The 21139-nt window shown below is 33.1% G+C and overlaps 2 protein-coding genes across 2 annotated transcripts; one reads left to right on the top strand and one right to left on the bottom strand.

Annotated features, from left to right (window-relative positions):
- Positions 1-1688: 1688 nt before the first annotated feature.
- LOC131929694 (chromatin assembly factor 1 subunit A) lies at positions 1689-8785 on the bottom strand. Its single transcript, XM_059286033.1, has 14 exons — positions 8597-8785; positions 6981-7894; positions 6095-6220; positions 5842-5993; positions 5678-5759; positions 5150-5227; positions 4909-5043; positions 4743-4819; positions 4320-4491; positions 4130-4207; positions 3885-3989; positions 3537-3704; positions 3130-3271; positions 1689-3020 (listed from the first exon to the last, which is right to left on the bottom strand). Exons 1-14 carry the CDS (start codon positions 8643-8645, stop codon positions 2059-2061), a joined length of 3240 nt encoding a protein of 1079 aa, XP_059142016.1. The 5' UTR covers positions 8646-8785; the 3' UTR covers positions 1689-2058.
- A 1648-nt stretch (positions 8786-10433) lies between these two features.
- Positions 10434-21088, top strand: LOC131929686 (nucleolar protein 56). Its single transcript, XM_059286017.1, has 10 exons — positions 10434-10468; positions 17534-17741; positions 17909-18076; positions 18190-18388; positions 18500-18687; positions 19015-19166; positions 19249-19349; positions 19764-19912; positions 20007-20128; positions 20776-21088. Exons 1-10 carry the CDS (start codon positions 10466-10468, stop codon positions 21034-21036), a joined length of 1551 nt encoding a protein of 516 aa, XP_059142000.1. The 5' UTR covers positions 10434-10465; the 3' UTR covers positions 21037-21088.
- Positions 21089-21139: the final 51 nt, after the last annotated feature.

The following is a 21139-nucleotide window of genomic DNA, read 5'->3' as shown; positions in this document are numbered from 1 at the left end:
TTGTGCAGCAGCATTAATTGTAACCATGCTCTTATATATTTACGTAATTTCAATATTTAAATTCTTAAACGTTTAAAGGAATATATTTTCGCACCTTTTTAAAAGTAATTCTGCAAATTGTTATATCAATGCAGATGATCATAGCTTTTCATTGTGTTGAATGAATCTAAAAAAATTGTAAATTTCTTTATACTTGTAAAATTTGCGCAAATGAGACACATTTGTAAAAATAGTTTTAAATTTAATTTAAATCTGAAATTTTGGAAATGTTTGAGCAAAATTCTTTCAAGTTCCTTGAAAAGGGATTTAAATTTATAGGAAAGGTGAAGAGTTGAAACAAACTGAAATTAAAAATTGGCACCATATAATCAAAATGTTTAATTATAATTTAATGACAATGAGGACAACATATAACATTTTAAGAAAATAATGTATAAAATATCTTCAACGTCTCTTTCATACTGGGAGAAATTAGAAGTTATATTGTAGTAGTTAAAGTCCATTTAACACAACAGTGCATTTCCATACAACTTGAAGCTAAATGGGAAGCAACTATCTATCATACTCTTCTATTGGTAAATTATGTTAATTTTTAACAATGATTAAAATTAATATTTTTTAATGTCACAGCATAACAATTTACAGTATCTAAAAACACTTAAATAGACATTTCCAACAGTATTTACATGAGTGTGTAGCAAAAGGTGTTCATGGTACCTCAATGTACAAATGCCCCAATATTAAAGATTTTTTTGAGTTATTATTTAGCCTTAAAATAGGGGTAAAATTTCTGATACAAGGAAGCTGATAAGCAGGTTTCACCAGTCATGGAAAAGAAAAATTCTACCTGGTCATGCTTGAAAAAGTAATTTAATGACACCTGCCTAAATAATTTCTGCAATATTCTGAGTTTAAACCTCTTGGTGAAAGTGTGGAGAACTTGGTCAAAAGGCAATTACCACTACCATTCAAGAGAAAAGCACAGATGAAAATGAAGTGAAAGTAATAAAACAAAAGCATTTACGTTCAGTTAAGGGATAACGTAATTTTAAGAGTAAAAGGTGAATAAATGGAGCCTAGTATGTTTAGTAAATTTAGTAAAATTAGTGAAGCTCCAACGCCTATCCCCTCTACCAGCATCTTCTATAAGCTTAGTCAACTGATTGTCAAAGTTTCAAAAAAATTTAAATTCCTTTTTTTTTTATTCACTTAGTTTTATAATATCTTTCATAAAAATATTTTTGCTTATTCAAAAAAAATGACTTATTTGGGGGCTGGAAAAGATAAATGATATTTCAAGTGATTTCAATGGGGATATTACTTAGAGATAAAAGCACCTTGACATGAAAAATGTTCAAAATGAATTTTAATTTGTTGTTTGAGATACCACTGTAAGTGTTGTTTTGGACAAATAAGAGTAGTTTGGTCAATGGAAGTTTTCTTGTTTTGAGTAAGCATATTTGTGGGAGTTATTTGTAAGGAGTACATGTTAGCTATTTACATTTTATTTACATTTTATTTCTATTTCACAGCAAAGCCATGTAATTATCATATTTTTAATGATTGAATAGTCAACACAATTACCAGGATTTTGTAAAACAATGAAAAGAATTTTCTCACACCAAAGTATTTAAATTTCTAAAATAAATATCCCTACCACATTCCTTAAAGCTTAGTCTATTTGACTACAGATGTAATTTTTCTTTTTTTTTGGCAGAAAAAGCTCTTAAAAAACCAAAGCACTTTTACTGTTCCTAACTTTCTTCATCATAACACTATTTACATTTGTATTTCTTTATGAGTTTCGAACAAGACAAAAATGGTCAACTATAAAATGTTTGAGATCTATTACAAATTCACTACACAACATTTTTTTTTTAAAAATCAATCACTACAATTAAACTCATTTACCCACTAAAAAAACCATTTCTCTCTAACAATTTACAAGTCTATTCATAATACAAGCACACTCATGAAATAATTACAGGTTAATGAAAATCTTTAATTAGCTATTTCCATATATATTTAAATATTAAACTTGATCCAATTAAGTGATGTTTATAATGGCTGTTGGTCTACTTCCATCTGTTCAGTAGAATTGATAGTGGAAGATGACAAAGTGGGTGTGTCTAAAGAATTATGAGCTGTTGATGAGTCTTTAGCATATTGATCAATGCAGATGACATCAGATGAGGAGTTTGAATCAACATTGATAACTTCAATTGTTGAAACATTAAGATTGGTCAAATCATTGGCTTTGTTTGGTAATGATTTGCCCTTGTTATGGCTACTGTTTGCTTTTTTGGCAAATTCCATTATAGATCTTTGGCTGTTGGGTTTTTTATTTTCTTTTGGAGTTTCTTGTGAAACCAAATTAGCTTTAGCTGGAGTTATTTCAGCAGGTTTAGAGGGCTGGTTTTTAAGAAGTTCTTCCTTTGTAAGTGTGAAGTCCATAATAGATCTTTGATCTTTTGGTGTAGCCTTTATAGGAGTTTCTTCCAGTTTTTCAGCCTCTGTGGTTTCAGTTTCATTCTTAATGACAGATTTATTAATGTTAGGTGTAGCTGCTTTGGGAGCAGATGAAGAGACGTAAACCCATGAGTTGGGCAATTTAATATCAGACATATTAAACTGGCTCAAAATGTGATCATGGACATACCAGCATATTCTTTTAAACCCTTCTCGTTTTTCTCGCACAGCCATTTTTGTAATTTTCAAGTCAAGTTGACGCTTAGATATACTACAGCCATAGCCTTCATCCAGCTTTTTATCATCTTCCCCAGATTTAGAGGAACCTTTCTCCTCACCATCACCCGGATTACAGACTTCATTGACAGATTCATTAAGAATTGAAGTATCACAATCTTGAACACTTTCATCTACTTTCTCATTTTGAGCTGGAGCATCAGACTGAGAAAGTGATTCATTAGTCTGCTTCAACCAGAAAACACGGAATTCTCTGATTAATCTTTTTATTCCAGATACATTGCCGTGAACCAAACGAATCAGATATGGCATTGCTGAAGAGAGTAAAAAAATGTATTAAAATCTGAAAGTATCTTTTCTTAATGTATATTAATGATCATAAACGTAGTAAGATATTATTTAGACGTGTTCATATGCACGAACCTTCATCTGGAACAGCTTTAGTTTTAAATCCTTTGGCTAGTGGTGTGGTTGTGACTCCTTCTGTTGCTGTTTCTTCTTTTTCTGGTTCTATAGAGCCACTTAGACTAGTTGGGATGGGAGTACTAGCAGCAAGCACGACAGCCTTAAGTGTATTAAAGTTTATAACTATAGCAGTACGATAAACTCATTTTCTACTTCCTTCAAAAATTAATTTAAACTCTTCTATATCTAATAAAAAAATATATAGATTTAAATAATGCATATAACAATAGGAACAGGTAGGAGAATGTTTTAAAATAAATAAAGGAAAACCATAATAATTTCAAATTGATAGAACTGCACAAATATCTGTGATAGTACACATTAAATCTGATTAAAATGCATTAAGCAGATTTAAGATGGTTTACCTTAAATTCATACAAGAGCCTAACATCCCCAGACATAGAAGCACTTGGCCAGTGCTGAAAGAAACAGCCAACTGTGATAAGTGGTGCTACTTGAAGTTTCCTCTTTTGTTCATCTTCCCAAGCTTTTGCTTTAGCAAGCTGTTGAAGCTTCAACTTCTCTGGAGTGATCTGAACAATTAAATGAAAAAATATTACTATTGAAAGACTGAAACAAATGAAATTGCTTTATGAAAAGTGTTGCATAAAATTAAAGAAACAGATCTCATTAGAAAAAGGAATTCAAAACTGTAAGAGGTAATTTTGATTGCTGTATGATTGGTTAAATCTAACTATATAAATGCAACAAACCTCATCATCTTCATTACAGCCTTCATCTTCTGATAGATAACCATGTGGGACCATCCATCCATCATCTTCATCCTCATCAACATCCTCTCCCTTTTCTTCTTCTCCCTACAAAAATAAAAAAAATCATGAGGAAAGTTTGAAAACACATCTATTAAAAACATTACATTTAAATAAGAATAACTTGCGCTAAAAATAAAGCTTACAAACATAGACAATGCATTGTTAATACAAGATATAAAACTTACATCAGAACAAGACAAACTTTCTCCTGGTTCCTCTTCTTCCCATTCATCATCACTGTCAACTTCATAGTCGAACAAGGACTGTAAATAAATAAATCATACTTTTAAAAGAAAAATTTTTTAAAAGTCAAATGAAAAATTCATTGTAATTTAACAGCAATTTTTAATATTAATTTAAAATCACACTAGTTACCTCATCTTTTTTCCATGGGTTCCTTGGATTAAGTTTTGGCTGTTTCCTCCATGTACCATAATAAGGTGGGCGATAATCAGTGTGAAACTGAAGTAATTTTACCTGATGCAGAGCTTTTTTAAGTGCTTCAGAATCATGAATAATTTCAACATCTTCAGCTGGCTGAGGATTTCTAAAAAATATGATGAGACTATATCAGAAATCAAATAGATAATGCTGATACAACCTCAGGGAGGAAGATTTGGTGTAAATTACATTTTTTAGTTGAATAAAAGCATAGAGAAAATTAATAAACCTAATTTACCCTACTTTTATAATATGCTCTATATTATTTTATAATTAACACTAACAATCAAGTCAAGTAGAATAGTAGTCAAGTAGAATATAAATGGTTGATCAACCAAACAAAATTATTAAACTTACTTGCGCAATATTCTCCCAGTTCTTTTGGGTATTATTTCTTTACATTTTAACTGCTGCAGATATGTCTTTACACAGCTCTGAAATGTTACATAGCTTTCATTCATTCACTGTTCAAAGTGAAATGCAATTTAAAATTACATAAACAGTTGAATGGTTGTGGATGTACCTCAGTGCTGTTAATAATTTGATCAAGATTTGTCTTTTTCTCCTCTGTTAGAGCATCTCCTCTAACTGCAGGTGCTAGGTGCATGTCTTTTTTCACCTCAAAGGGTATAAAGAATCCTGGAGCAGGCTTTGGTGACTAGGGGAAAAAATTTTAATTTATCAGTAAAAATTATTATATATAGTGAAAACACATAATTATACATTACGAAAACAGTTAAATAAAAGAAAAAAATTAAACATACCACTTGTTTAGATGGAGTGTCTTTTGGCTTGATAAAAAACTTTTGGAAAACTTGCTTTGTTTTCTCTTCTTTCTTTCTCTATCAAAATATTTGTAAAAATAGAACTTAAAAAGTTGTACAGTACTGTAAAATATTAGTTCTAAACATAAAACAACCAAATTTTAAATTATTTCTTTTGTAACTGAAAGAAGAAGATACCAATGGATACGCCAGATGAAATCACAGCAATGGTGCTGAATAAGTTGTAGCAAAGGAAAAAAGACAAGAACGGTCTAGGGAGATAAGAGACAGCAGAAAACAACTGGCAAAGTCTTGTAGGCTGGAGGACTAGCAATAAAGCTAAAATGGAAAGAAATGTCTGTGATGGTGGCCCTGTATGTCCAGAGCACCAATGGGGAAAAGGTGATGAACTCTAATTCAAGTTCACAGGCCAAAGCCTAATAATTAACCTATGTGTCAAATAAACACCAAAATATTATTATTAGACTAAAAATCAGTTCCTCGCTACATTCTCATGCTGTTCCTCACCTTTTCTTCTTCCTCTCTGATCTTTTCCTCTTCTTTTTGCTTTCTTTCTTCTTCTTTCTTTTTTTTCTCTTCATTCTTAGCACTGGGTAATGTAAGTAGTACAAAAATCAATTTCAGCACTACTTTAGTCGCTCTAATTTTAACATAATATTTCAAATACTTACTCTAAAGCAGCTTGACGTTTCTTTTTATCTTCTTCTTTTTTTAATCTCTCATCTTCTTTCCTTTTACGCTCTTCTTCCTTGGCTTTTTCCTTTTCCTGTTTTTCTTTTTCTAATTTTTCCTTCAACTCTTGCTTTTCTCTTTCTTTTGCCTCCTAATAAAAATTTAAAAATTATTGAAATATAAAATTAATATACTTCAGACAACCAGTTCTGTTTTTTTTTATAATGGAGTGTAATTTTAATTAAGTCTTACTTTTTTCTCCAGTCTAATTCTTTCCTTTTCTGCTTTTTCTTCCTCCAATTTTCTTTTTTTTTCCAGCCGCTCTTTTTCCCTTTCTGCTTTAATTTTTTCTTTTTCAGCTTTTTTGGTTGAATCAATCTGTAGTGAAAAATTTTAAAACAAATGAAATAACTGCACATCAAACACAGCTCCAAAAACTTGAAACAAACACAAAACAAGCAAATGCCTAAAAGATAAAAAATACCAAAGCTTAAATTGAACTATAATACAGGAAATTTAAATAAGGTTGTGGTGGACAATAAGTTCCAGGGCACAAACAGGTAACTAATACCTTGAAAATTCATGGACCATTTAAAATTCCAAATCTAAGCATAGGAGAGGTATATGAATAATCACCAGTTGAGAAAGAAATACAAGAAAGGAAGTTGGGGTGATAAGGTTAATAGTAACAACACCGGACAGGGCAAGAGAAAGAGTGGGGTGCTAAACTGGCATTTTAAAAAAGCTAGTAACCAATCCTAGTTAAACCGTGAAGTGCCATCTCTGCCCTGAGCTCCACTGGGGCCACTGGGAGCCAAAAGAAATCCTAATGAGTCTTTTAATAGATCATCAGGTATAGTAAGCAATATGGTGAGAAAAAGCATGGAGCTGATTCATGTGCACAATAATATAGATTGGCTTTTAATGAAATTATGTTAATTAAATATTTTTTTTATTAAAGCAATTGAAATAATTTTTTTTTATCAAATAAGTTTTTGGTGAATATACAAAATGTTAAAATTTTCAAGTTACACGCTTCCAAATATAATTAGCAATTTTCAAAATATTTCAAACCATGTCATTTAATTATTCAAGAATTAGGCCTTAGCTAAACAAATTTGAACAATTTTTTGTTTACCTTTCTCCTTTTAGCAGAGCTCATTGGTGTTTTAGGTGTTTTAAGTATAGAAGATCCTGGTGTTCCTTCAGTCTCAGATAAGGACTGATCACAATCTTTGAAAGGTGTTGAACAAATTTCTGAGCTAAATGAGTTGTTAACAGATTGGTCCAAATTATCGTCCTCAGCCTCAACTGTATCATTTTGATTAGGATTTTCTTTATCAGTGGGTACAACAGACTGAGATACTTCTTTAATTGCACACTTTTTACCACCTTTAGATTTACCAGCTGAACCTGGTGATTTCTTAGCCCCCTGACTTTTCTGGACAGGGCTTTTCCCCTTTTTATTAACAATACTGGTAGGTTTCTTCACTAGATCTTCAGAGGGAGAAGCCTCTTGAGTTTCACTACATTCGATACTAACTTTTTTATCCGAGATCACTGTATTAGCAGAATCATCATCAATTATTATGCAATCGTCTTGCAAGATTGAAGAATCCAATGCTGCATTTGAGCTTTTTTCTTCTGAACTGTCATTTTGATTTTCACTAGGTGCTTCAACCTCCACTGACATTTCAAGTCCTTCATTAGTGGAAGAAATTTCCTGGTGTGTATCTGGAGGAAGGATCTTCACAAACCTATCCAATAAGCAGCATTTACCATTAGCAGCTTTCCCCACAGCTGCTTCTGCCTCAGAGCTAGAACTGACTTCATTACCATTATCATCTCCAAATGATATTTTTCTGATCTTGGAGGCTTTAGAATTTGGTGACTCAGCATTTCCAAGGGCAGCCAGAGGTTTAATAATAGTCTTTCCAGATTTGGTAGGTGATTCCAGTGAATTAGAGTTCCGTCTCTTTTTACCTTGACCTATTGGATTTATTTTGACAGGATCCTTTGCTACCATGGCGGTCTTAAAAAAGGGCAGTATTGCTGAAAATTAAATATTAACATACATTAGGCTTGTGGTTTGATTATTATATAGGCTAATATTATGATCAGGTGTTTTTTTAAAATGTACTTCCAGGAGTGGGGGAAACGCCTATAAGTATAAGAAACATTGAAGCCCGACAATTATTAAAATATAGGCCTAAATAGAATTATTAGGCCAAACCAACTGAAAGTAAGCATAGATCTAGTTTAAAATTAAGCCTAATAAAGTCTTAGGCCGACACGCACTTGGCAGCACTATCAAAATAGGTCTAGATCTAGATAATAAATAACTTATCTAGAAATACATAGGCTTATTTTTTTTTTATTGTATAAGCCTGCGAATACTAGTTTAACAGAGTTTAACTAGATTTTTAGATCTAAAATCTAATTGTTCTTAATAGACATACTCTGACATAGCCATAGGCCTAGATCTAGAATTTAGTAATAATGTACATTGTACAACAACTAAGCAGTAAGCAAAGCAGAGATCTCATAATTCCATAAAGTTTATGGCATAAACATTTCATTTTCATAAACAAGATTTTCATTAGTAGAGGGCCTGTACTAACTTAGGACTTAGTAAGTTACTAAGCCAATCTAAGCTAGATCTAGATCTAGATTCTAGGCCTAATCATTTTTAAAGTAGATCTATATTAAAATAAAAAGGTTTAGATATATAGATCTATATCTAGATCTATTTACCTTGCTTAAGTTTTTTAGTAGGAGGCTGGTTTTCTGCTAATTTTTCCATTGTACTGGCAAAAATTAACAGAAGAAGGAAATCTTTGTGAGGGTTGGACAAATTTACACAAAACACAATAATAGTTACGGAAGCTTCATAGTTGGCGCCAACCAATAGCTTTCCACATTATTACTAGCAGAATTCCCACAAATTTTAGGTGCGCTTTGCTGTTCGACAAGTAAAGCCAAAATAGTTTCGTACATTAAAATAACAAGCTAAATCTGGACGAAGTATACAATGTCTCAAGGATTTTACTTAGCCCCCCCCCCCCTTTAGGCCCGGGGTATTTCTGTAACTTAGTCTAGCAAGGATCGCCAAAAGGGGTAGAAGCTCATTTTAAGTTACGAAAATAAGCGACTACAATGCTTTACCAAACTAGAAAATGTTACGGGATAGTAACTGGTAAAAAGCGACACAAAGCTTTCCAACGGGGAGGGGGGCGCTTTTTCACAGACAGGATTAGCTATAAATAGAAATGGGAGGGGGCGTAAAATGACCGTTCGCCCCGGGCGCCGGAATAGGCAGCACGTCTCTAGCAAATGGAGGGCGCGTCCTTAAATGAAGAAAGTGTGACGATGCGTGATGTGGGAGAGTGATGTTTTAAAAGTGTGTCAACACACTTTTGCATTTTAAAAATTGTTAGAAACTGAATCAAAGGTGTTGTCTAGGTTTTAAAAAGACTCGTTGTTTACAGAGCTCTTTAAATATTGACGTTATTTTATGGTGGTTTGACTTTTCTGTGTCAATGTACCAGAGGCGCCCGGGGACAAACTTTTCGATTTGCACCTCCTCAAGATTTCGATTTGCACCCCCCCCCTCCAATTTCTTCTCTATATATTTTGCTGTTTTTTGCCTTGGTGTCACTATATAGCTATATATACAATATGTAGGCCTGGTGTTATAGGCGATGTTAAAGCGATGTTAATTTCCAAGTGGAGGGCAGCTATTGTTAAAAGATATTTTTTCTATATAAATTCCATTTCGTTCGGGGGGCGGTAGATTTTCTTAGCCCCCCCCCCCCCTAAGAGATGCCTGGAAGAAACTCTGCTTCCCCTCTAGCTCGTCTACCGCCCCGGACGAAATAGAAAGAATATCTCATTATATAAATTATATTATAAAAATGGACCCCCCCCCACCCCCGCGGAAAACTTTAAAAGTGGTTACCCAGAAGGTTTCAATTAGCCCCTCGGAGAATAATGTCTGAAAGAAACCTGATCACGGGGATTATCAGAGGCGTCGCGAGGCGGGGCGAGAACCACACCGGGTGAAACCGATTGGGAGTGACACCCAAGACAAAAAGGTGCACAATAAATAGAAGAAAAATGCTTTTTGACAGTTAAATTAACGATCAATTAGAGTTAAAAAGTCTTTTAAGTTTTAAATTAACATTCCCGACCAGGGAGATGGGGGGGGGGGGGGTTAATGAATTCCTATTACAATTTATTAAAGCAGTTTTCTAAAACGCAAATTAACGGCTAAAATTCGTTTTCTAACATTCCTTTTCTATAATGCAAAAGTGTGACGTCACACCATCTGAACTTCCCCCTCATCACACACCGTCACAAAATTATGGACTCCCCTCTACGAGTGTGATGTCATTTATCGACGACCCCTTACGCAACTGACAATATGTTATTATTTAGGCTTGTTTGCCTATGCTCACTTTAGGAAAGTGCTACCCAGATTTTTTTATAAAGATTCTGTTGTAAATAATTGTTTCCAACCACGCTAACGTGTATCTGGTCACTAAATAAGGAAACCAAAACATGGCCGATTAGTCTACACGTGTTGAAACTCGATGCGGTTATAATCCTTTGACAATTTTGAAAATGGTAATTTTTATGAAATATAGATGTAATTAGGATATAATATACGCGTAGTATTTATTAATTTGTAATTTGAGCATCTGGATCGTAAGTGTTAATTGGCTCTACTCGAAGGGGCCTACATTTTTTTTTGTTAAAATAGCGAGGCTCACTAAATCTTAATTTTAATTTTTTATTTTTTTAACCAATACCAATAAAAGCTAGAGATATTTTTCTAACTAACTAGGCACTACATTTGATGATTTTAGCTCATTATGAACTAAAATACATGATTTTAATTATTGGTGCCATACAGCTTAGCTGTGAAAGATTTTTCCATGACAACCAGTCTGAGATCTGATTCCTAAAGTTGACCTGAAAACTACCTAGGAGGTTCGTAAGGATCATGTGTGGGGAGGGGGAAGTGGAGGTATGCTGCAATAAAACGAAATCGAAAGGATACTCGTAACTTGGTTATGTAATCTATTTACTATATTTTTAGCAAACGCCAAATGAATGAACCAAAAATAATCACGTATAAATGTTTAAAAATATATAGGCCTAGATCTAAACTTTTTAAAGGTATTCATTTTCACGTTTTATTCAGTCTTGATTAATCAGTGTAAATAGGAATGTTTAATTAGGACAATTATGCATAATAATACATAGATTGAGTTAACGGCGGAATCTAACCCTCCTCCCTTATCCAGCATGGAAGCTTTGTCTAGGCTGAGTTTTAAATATTAAAAAAAAGTATATAGGCATAATAAAATATCTGTTTTTATTTTTAAAACTGTCGTTGCATTAAATTTCATCACATGTGAGCGAGAAATGCATTCCAAACATCGCCACTCATAGGCTGTGCGTAGTGACGGCTCGCTCGCGTTGTTTTGTTAACGAGAGAAACATCGCCCGTCCGAAGCTAGATCCAGGTGGAGTTTTAATACTTAAATTTGTATCTAGAGCTGGTGTGTAGATCTAGATAGATCTATTTAAAGATTGTTAGGCTACGCCTATCACATTAACGTTGATCACTTGTGAGTGAAAAATTATGCAAATTCGTCACGAGCCCGCTTGCGTTCTTTCGTCACGCGAGCGTGTGCGCAAGTCCCTGTACTGTGTCAACTAGATCTAGATCTAAGAATGCAAACTTTTGTTTATGCAGGCTGTCCTCTAATATGATTATTATAATTTATTAGCCTAGCCCTTCTGGATCTAAATCATAATAATCAATTATATAAAAATGAAAGCAAATGAAAATAATATTAACTATAATTCGATCTAGTAGTAATTAGTAATAATAAAATCAAGTAAATAATTTAGCACCTAGACTTTCTCGAGATCGCGTTTCACCACGAGATCACGGGTTTACGGGCTTTTACAGAAATACCAACTAATTCCTATCTTCCCGTGTTCAGATCGAAATACTTAATTAATTTGTCCAGCAATGTAAAAATCAAAATTGGAAAATATTCACTTAACGCTCGTCAACACAAACGTAGTAAAGAGTCGATAGAGCCACCTAGGCGAACGTCTGCCGCCAAATAGCGGTCACGTGGGTTATGGAATTTTTACTTCTGGTGGTGACCGTTTTGGAGAATTTTAAAAAAAAATAGCGCATGTAATATTCGATTTATTTTTACACAGACTGTTAAATCTAATATTGATGTACTTTCGGTTTCCGATCTACATCGTAGTTGCTAATATTTAAAAAGATCTACGAATGTTTGTCGGCACCACTTTTTGAGCTTCGGTCTTCATTATCCAAAGCAATTTATAGCGTTTCTCTGGCATATTTAGCACTGCCAACTATAGTTTGTTTACATTATGTGAAAAAACCGCAATTTTTCACGAGGTAAACATTTTAAAAACGAATTCCTATAAAGTCACTTGGGCAGACAAGAAAAATGTCCGAAACTAAGCGTCCGGTTTAGGACGCCATGTTGTTGTTACAGAGGCGTAGCGACCCTTCCCGGCGCCCGGGGACAAACTTTTCGATTAGCACCCCCCCCCCCTCGAGATTTTGATTTGCACCCCCCCCCCCCCCCCCCTCGAGATTTTGATTTGCACCCCCCTCAACCTTTCAATTTATTTTTCCAACCCATTTTGGCGCCCCCTAAGCTCGGCGCCCGGGGACATGTGTCCCCCCCCCCCCCCCCCCCCCCTCGCTACGCTACTGTGTTGTTAGCAACCAGAAACGCTTTCAAGTTAGTTATCCTTGCTATAATAAGTATGCATCAAATACTCTCACCAATACCAATCTGAAGGGTAGATCGATGTGTTTCGCGGGCTTTTATAGCCTTGTAAGATACCTATCATCACATGGCCAGGTAAAAGATCACTAATGATTCTCAATTAGCCTAATTACGCAGGAAATCAAGGCCAAATTGTGAGCCCATTTGAAATAATATACAACCCTTTTAGCGTCTATTGCGCATACTTCCGTACAGCATCCATCACAATAGCGATGACGTCACAATTAAAAATTACGTGCTTTCAGTGACCTTTTTTGGGCGCCGATTTCTTAAAATGGTTATAAAATAATTACAATATTTTTTCACTAAACGATCAGTCTAATAATAGCCTACCGAACAGTGCCATTTGGACACATAACAGACCATTATTTAAAGTTTTTAAACAACTCAAACTATACCCATGTTTACGTTTGACCTACATTGTCGGAAGCAAATTTTAATTTTTTTTTCTGGCAAAAATAGCTTTGTCATCTTCAGATAGCTTAAAATACGCAAAAAAAAACGCCATTTTTCGCGTGATAATTATTTTTAATGTTAATGTTAAGGTGGTCTCTCGAACAAAGCTGAAAAAATTGCCCAATCGTAGGCCAAGGTGTGGTAGCCATGTTCTGGTTAGCAACCAAGGACGCTTTCGAGTTAGTGAGCCTCTCTAGTTAAAACTAAAACGCGTGGTGTGAGAATATTTTGTAGACATGCCTAGGCAATGTTTTTTTTTATGATAGAGATACATCTGATTATCAGATTTAAATTTAGTGATGATCCTAGACATCAAGACCTACAACATTGTGATAGTAATGCATGGGTAAAAACTTACAAAAACTTAAATGAACAAAAATGTTTCTTCATAAGGAAGCAGATCTTATTTTAATATTTTTAGATCTAGATTCTAGCTACTTTAGGTTCAACAACTGTTTCAGAAGTCTGTTCAATATATCCCGCCTGTTGAGATCATGGTAATGGGGATAAAGTGTAAAGGTTGATGCAGGATTTTTTTTAAAAAGTGACTGGAATCTAGATCTAGATCCATGTGGAAGTGATTGTGCATTGATGTTAATATAAATGTAGGCATTTCGACTTCCGCTGTTTCGATTCGGTACGACCGCATCCTGACTTTTTCATCGTACTTGTTGAAATTCGCCATTTTTTAACATGTTAATTCTCGCCATCGGAATCGAAGAATAAAATGTATTCGATGTGAATATTTGAGTTGAATTTCATCTTTTATACATACTAATAAATGAATTAGCTCCCGTTTTACATTGTCCGATACCGAAAGCGATCACCGATAATAGCAAATATTTGTCGAAATGCCGACGCTACCGAACTGGCGCATTGACAACTAAATTTCAGATATAAATAATCCTTTAAGTTGCATGAAAATAGGCTTAAATAGCATGCCAACCATTTGGATAAATAGAAATGTCGATTTGAAGGGTTTTTAAGCACGGGCCAATGAGGAGTAGCGCGATAAAACTCGTAGGGGTAGGAACGAGAAAGCATGCGTAATTTCATAATGGCGGCCGGGCTACGAGATATTAATAGATATGCGCATACGATGTTTTTTAATAGCTGTTTGTTTTTAAATGGACTGTTACAATAAAATGGGCTTTAAAATAAATATAATGTAGATCTAAATTATTAGATTAAAAATGGAAAGAATGTAATTAGGCCTAATTGCTGCCTAAATAAATTATAAAATTTTAAATTAGCCAGATTTTTATTAACCTTCTTAATACCAGGTTAACTAGATCTAGCAAACTAGCATTAACGAATTGCAGATAAATAGATTATAAAGGCATTTTTAAGTAGAAAAAAATCTATATTTATTGTAAACAGTTTTAAAAAAATAGAATCTAGATCTAGATCTAAATGGAAATGAAAACACTAAAACAATAATGGGTCTAGAGATGTGTAATTATATATATATATATATATATATATATATATATATATATATATATATATATATATATATATATATATATATATATATATATATATATATATATATATATAAACTATTAGGCCTTAATGTAAATACTGACAGGCCTATTTGTAGTATCTAGATCTATAAAGTACTATAAAGGGCCTAAATTAAAAATAATAATGCCCAATTTTATAAGCTGCACGGCATTACAGTTTTAGTTAAAGGCAACTATAATAGAAAGAAAACATGAACACTTTAATTAATGTCATTTAAGAATTTATCAAAGGATATGTCAACTTCACTAAACATTTTATAAATAAGAATACTGTGAAATGTCAATCTTTGAGTTTTAGCACACCTCAACACTTTTCATCAGAAACATTACAAGAACCAAAATTTTCTAAATTAATAATAACATTTTTACCATGTTATACACGGACACAAATCCAATGTTTATGGCAAATCGTTAAGTATCTTGATCATATTGTGCTTTATTTGACTTGTAAGTTCTAACTCTATACATTACCTGTACAATATGTATACTAGCATTCTTATTACTAACACCAGAATCAATATGTAAAGTTTAATCTTTATTTTTATAGTAGCAACAAAGAAGTGTAACACATTAGCCTGTAGTTAATCATCATAGTCTAATTGCGCTGTACCATATTCAAGTTCACTATTTATAGTTTTCCTCTAGCTATGTTTATTTTACTTGCATGATTGTATTTTTTACATGCTCTAGTCCTAATATATAAAGTTTCATGATGGTATATGGAATAGCAACCTAGCTGTGCAGTCTGGAAATCCTCTTATGGCAGTCACTATAGAACAGTGCCACACCCCTTAATTTAACTTCATTATTTCTAGTTACCTCTTTTCTAATTTTTATTTTATTTGTAGACTTCTATTGCCTATATCATTGAGTACAAATGTGCAAAGTTTTATCATTATATCTTTAATAGCAACATTGGTATGCAAGTTTAAAGCCAATCACACGTCTGGAATGCAGGTTACAATGAAACATAACAAGTTAAACACATAACTTTGAAAATTCATATAAAAAAAACTATTAGGCCTAGAATGATAAATTTGATATTTTTATCAATGGGGTATATTATAGGATTAATCTGGGTCCATTTTATCATTCTATGATAATTAGGAAAAATTTCCCAATAGGCCTAATAAATGTAAATAAACGAATAAAACTAGATTCTAGGTCATGCATGTGCAGTTTGTAAACATACTCATGCACAGGAGACAATACTAAAAAAACAGTCTCTTTCCATTAGATGATTAGGTACTTTCCATTGTGTAGTGTACACACTTCTTCTGGCAAGAATAGGCCTTTTCAAAAATACTATCGATAGGCTTATCACTAAATTATAGTATTAGTTCTACTGGCTAACCAGGAGGCACGGCCAGTTGCTAATGAGTTACTAACAACAATATGGTAGGCCGTTCGAATTCACAGCTTCCGGGTTTGTTGTTTTGAAGCCATCTCACTTACCAAAAATGGCGACCAGTTTCGCTTTCACTAATGGGTAGAGGGATAAAACTAATGATTACGAGGCCATCGTTAATTTTAGAAATCTGAACTATCCGTTTCTATTTAAGTCTGTTGTTTAAGAATTGTCGGATCTACTTTTGGCCTAATTTCTTGGTTTGTCTCGCAAGCGGTGCCTTAGTGAAAGTAGCTCTATATAATTCTTATCTTTCGAATCAAATAACTATAAAATACCTCAGCTATTTTTAACCAGACTATTGCTATCTTTTACTTGAAAGCATTAATTTTACACACGTTACAATAAACTGGTAATAATTTATTGTAGGCATGAGATATGCTCTGTAAGAATAATAATGCCATTTTATTATAATCTTTTTTGGTGAACACGAAGCGCGGGAAAATGTGTGACGCGCAAGAATCCAATCATTCGGCTAGATTTATGACTGTTTTTTATGTCACACCTAAAAATAGAATGTTTACGCTTTCTTCATTGATGATCGTTTTCATTATTTTTTTAAACTGAAAGTATGAATTATTAGTTAGATTTCAGGTTTTGTAACTTGATATACTTACCCTTTATCAAAATTAAAAGCATAGCATGCTGATTGTGAACAAATATAGTCATAAAACACAAATATAAAGTTACAAACAATGCGATGTCGGGATGTGCCACACCCCCTCAAGAAAACACGTGTTTATTAATCTGTTTATCTCACTTTACAACAGTAATTAAAATTAATTTTCAAATTTTTATCACTTATTGGGTAAGATTAAGAACATGTTTACTAAAAATGAAAAAAAAACAAAAGCAAATTCTGTTTTAATGAAGGTCACGGGTCAAGTTTTTTTTTCCTTCTGTCACGTTCAGTGGAGGGTGCCACAGGCTGACCTGACTTTGGAATTTTTTTCAGTAATAATGACTTTGCACAGAAAGTTAAAATATGCTAAATTGGCTTAGTTTACTAGTGTGCAAGCTATTATTGATACATTTTTAATAAAAAAATCATTCTGTAATTCTCATCAAAAAGCCTACAATATGGCGTCCACACTGGACATACGACCTGATGTGACAAGTGCAAGCTCTTTTTTTTTTTTTTTACTGTAATCTGCAATTTTAAAAATCTGCCAGTCACTCTCTTAATCTCATTGTTTGAGTTCAAGACTTTTAATTTAAAGAATTTTCTGCCTTTTTATGTCTAGACCTAGTTTTTAATTAAGAAAAAGATTTTTTAAACTGAAGTATTTCAATTCCCTAAAGTATTTTGCCTTAAGTTTGTTATAACACTGAAATTGATCTTTGGTAAATTAGGAATTTGTTTAGGCCTAATTTAAACTTAGGTGAGACAAGCTTTTACTAGGCCAGAAATGACATAACATGTTTCCATTCATTTACTTTCATGTAGAGTAAGCACCTGTTTGTACTGTTCGAGCATGCAGCTGGATATGCTCTTTTTGCTGTTAAAGAATTCGATGAAGTTTCTGCATTGCTTCCACAAGTTGAAAGTAGTGTCACAGACATAAGCAAGTTTCAGTCAGTTGTTAAGTTGTCTGCTTTTCAGGCCTTTAGAAATGGACCAAATTCACTGGATAACATCAATGCTATTGCAGCAGGTAATGTTTTGTAGACTTAACTAAGCCTGTTAACCCATAATTACTGATGATGTTAGATATGGTGTCTTCACATCTTGATTTTTTTATGCATGTTGTTTTTCTTGCATTTCATAAAATTCCAAATGTATTAGTTCATTTTATTATAACTCTAATGAAATAAATTGCAGGTGAGTTGCACCCAGATCTTCAAGCCTTTCTTGAAAAAGAGGTTCCTGCGAGCAAAAAGAAATTTCAAGTGATCCTTGGTGTTGGAGATGCCAAAATAGGAGCTGCAATATCAGACACTTTAAGCATCTCTTGTCAACACAGTGGTGTTGTGGTTGAGCTTATGCGAGGTATTTTTTTTTGTCTAGCACAGGTTTACTAGTTTTCAAGTTTAAACAGTAGGTCTATAAGAAATATGCTTGTTTTAAAATGAAATGAGCCAGTCATATATTTTTTTCTGCAGGTATCAGGACACATTTCCCCCATTTTATTAAAGCGCTTACAGAATCATCTGCTGGTAAAGCTCAGTTGGGACTTGGTCATAGCTATTCTAGAGATAAGGTTAAATTCAATGTCAATCGTGTGGATAATATGATAATACAAAGTATCAGTTTGCTTGATCAGCTGGATAAAGACATCAATACGTTCTCAATGAGAATAAGGTAAATTGGTTTATACAAATTATTTTTAAAATGTTTTTAATCAAAAATATATTTACTAATGTTGAATATTTTAAACTGTTACTTTTATTTCAATAATTTTTTTCTTCCCAGAGAATGGTACTCCTATCATTTCCCAGAGCTTGTAAAAATTGTTAATGATAATTACATGTTCGCACGTTTGGCTAATTTGATCGGTGATCGTACTAAACTTGAACCAGAAATGTCTGAGTCAATTGAAGAAGTGGTAATGGACAGTGCTAAAGTGAAAGCAATCTTTGAAGCGGCAAAGTCATCTATGGGTAAGAATTTATCACTGTGTTTGTATTGTTAAAACATTGGCTTATAGGTTTGACCAGTTGATTTTTTTAAATCTGCAGTAGTAGCTTTTTCATTTTGGTATGCATTTTTCAATTTAAAATATGCTTTTTTTGTTATCCATGTTTTTTGTATCTTTGGTTTTCTAAAGTATAATTATTTCTAAGTAATCAGCATTTTAATCCTTATTTTCTGACAAAACATGCTGATTTGATTTAGCAAGAGACCATAATTGTGCTCAATATCATATGGTTTATTACTGTACCTCTTATTTAATAAAAATGTTTACATATAATTATAATAATTTTTAGGCATTGACATTGGGACCATTGATCTGATCAACATTCAGATGTTTGCTCGGCGAGTTATCAGTCTTACAGAATACAGAAAGTCACTCTCAGAATACTTGCACAGCAAAATGCAAAGTGTTGCTCCAAATCTTGCTGCACTGATTGGTGAACAAGTAAGTATAAATATCTTTGTTCAAGTTTTTAACCAGCAGATAATGATCAGATGTGTTTTTTACTTATGACTTTTTTTTAAAGGTAGGAGCAAGGTTGATCTCTCATGCTGGCAGTTTAACGAACTTGGCCAAATACCCAGCCTCAACTGTTCAGATTCTTGGTGCTGAGAAAGCTCTTTTCAGGTATTTATTTTCAAATATTCATTGGTTGATGTTTTATTTCAAGAGATGTATTTTCCAATATTTTGAAATTTTGCCCTTACAAAAAAAATTTGATTAAAAGAAAAAAGCAAAATTTAAAAGAACTATCATTTAAATTTGTAATTGCACTATTTTCTTAAAATATTTTAATTTCCACCTGGTAGTAGTTACAATGTCAGTAAGTGTGGTCACAAACCCTAGTTTCAGAATAGAAAATAACTCCCTTTATATGTGGTTATTTACATTTCTGTAGAATAAAAACCTACCTTAATTACTATATTAAAACTTTTTAACTATTAGAATGTAATTACTTCTGGAGTTTAATGTTGCAGCTATTCCAGTTCGATATGTTCTACTTTTTTTCTCTAATTATCTATTGTGTTTTTCTTTATTTAGAGCACTTAAGACTAGAGGCAACACTCCTAAGTATGGCCTCATCTTTCATTCAACCTTTATTGGACGCGCAGGTGCAAAAAATAAAGGACGTATATCCAGATACCTAGCAAATAAGTGTTCCATAGCATCTAGGGTTGACAATTTCTCAGGTAAATAGCCTAGATTTTCAGTAGTTATTTAACTTAAATTGTATTGCCTATCTAGTAATGTCATTTACACCTGCTTTTTTTTTTTTCTCATCAGACATCCCAACTGCAGTGATTGGTGAGCATTTAAGGCAGCAAGTTGAAGACAGACTGAAGTTCTATGAAACTGGAGAAAATCCTGCCAAAAATATAGATGTCATGAAGATAGCTGTTAGTGAAGTAAGTGACTGTACAACTTATATGTCTAGCAAATGTTAAGTAGTGAGTGGGGGGATTAAAGGATAGAAGGAAAGAAATAAATGTAAAATTTAAACATTGGTTTATTTATTCTTTGAAGAAGTAACTGGGTTATGTTTCTGGTGTTAATATTTGTTCATTATTATTCATCCAGTGAGTTGTCATCCAGTTTTTTTTCTAATTTGTTTTTGTGTATATGAGGATGGATGAAAGTTTGAAAAGAGCCGCTTCACCCCAGCATTTAGGCCTCCCTTTTTTTCTGTATTTCTATTGTCAGGCTTGCTAGTTTTGTCTTGAGTATTAGGTTATGTAGTATATGCCACTGTATTCTAGTGTTGTGTATTGGAGTTCTAGTGTCACATTCTAGGCTGGTTTCTCTTTTAGTTTCTGTTTAGGGTAGATTATATAACATTTTTATTGTTGCTTAACTTGAATGGGACTTTGATTTTCTTGTGATTTTAAACCTGTTTGTGGTTGTATATCTTGTGACGTACTTGACAACCCATAATTTGTGTCAGCATGTTTACAGTAATCTTAAAATTACTTTGAGGAATAAAAGTAAATAAATAAGAGATGTTAAAGATGTTTTATGTGACTTCATTTGTTTTTTTTTCCCCCATTTTTTTCAGGCTGAAGAAGCAAAACAGAAAGTCTTAAAAGCACACAGAAAACAAGAAAGAAAAGAGAAAAAACGAGCAAAAGAGGTAGAAGCAAATGGGGAAGATGAGCCAGTGAAGAAGAAGAAAAAGAAGAAGAGCAAGGACGAGAATGATGAGAGTGTAGTTACTGAGGTGGATACAAGTGTTGCGTCTGAACTTGATACTACTGTAGATGGGGAGAAGAAAGCGAAAAAGAGCAAAAAACAAAAGAAAAAGAAGGGAGATAACTAAACTTAGTACATCTGTAAATTTGTGTCATTGAAATAAACACATTTTAATACAGTAGCCTGATTTCAAGCTTGTTCTTCAAGAAGATTTGTGAACGTTTTTATAA

This window comes from Physella acuta, unplaced genomic scaffold (assembly GCF_028476545.2).
Source record: "Physella acuta isolate Inbredline_101_S28 unplaced genomic scaffold, ASM2847654v3 ptg001662l, whole genome shotgun sequence".
Lineage (NCBI taxonomy): Eukaryota > Metazoa > Mollusca > Gastropoda > Physidae > Physella > Physella acuta.
This window is presented reverse-complemented; position numbering and strand designations above follow the sequence as displayed.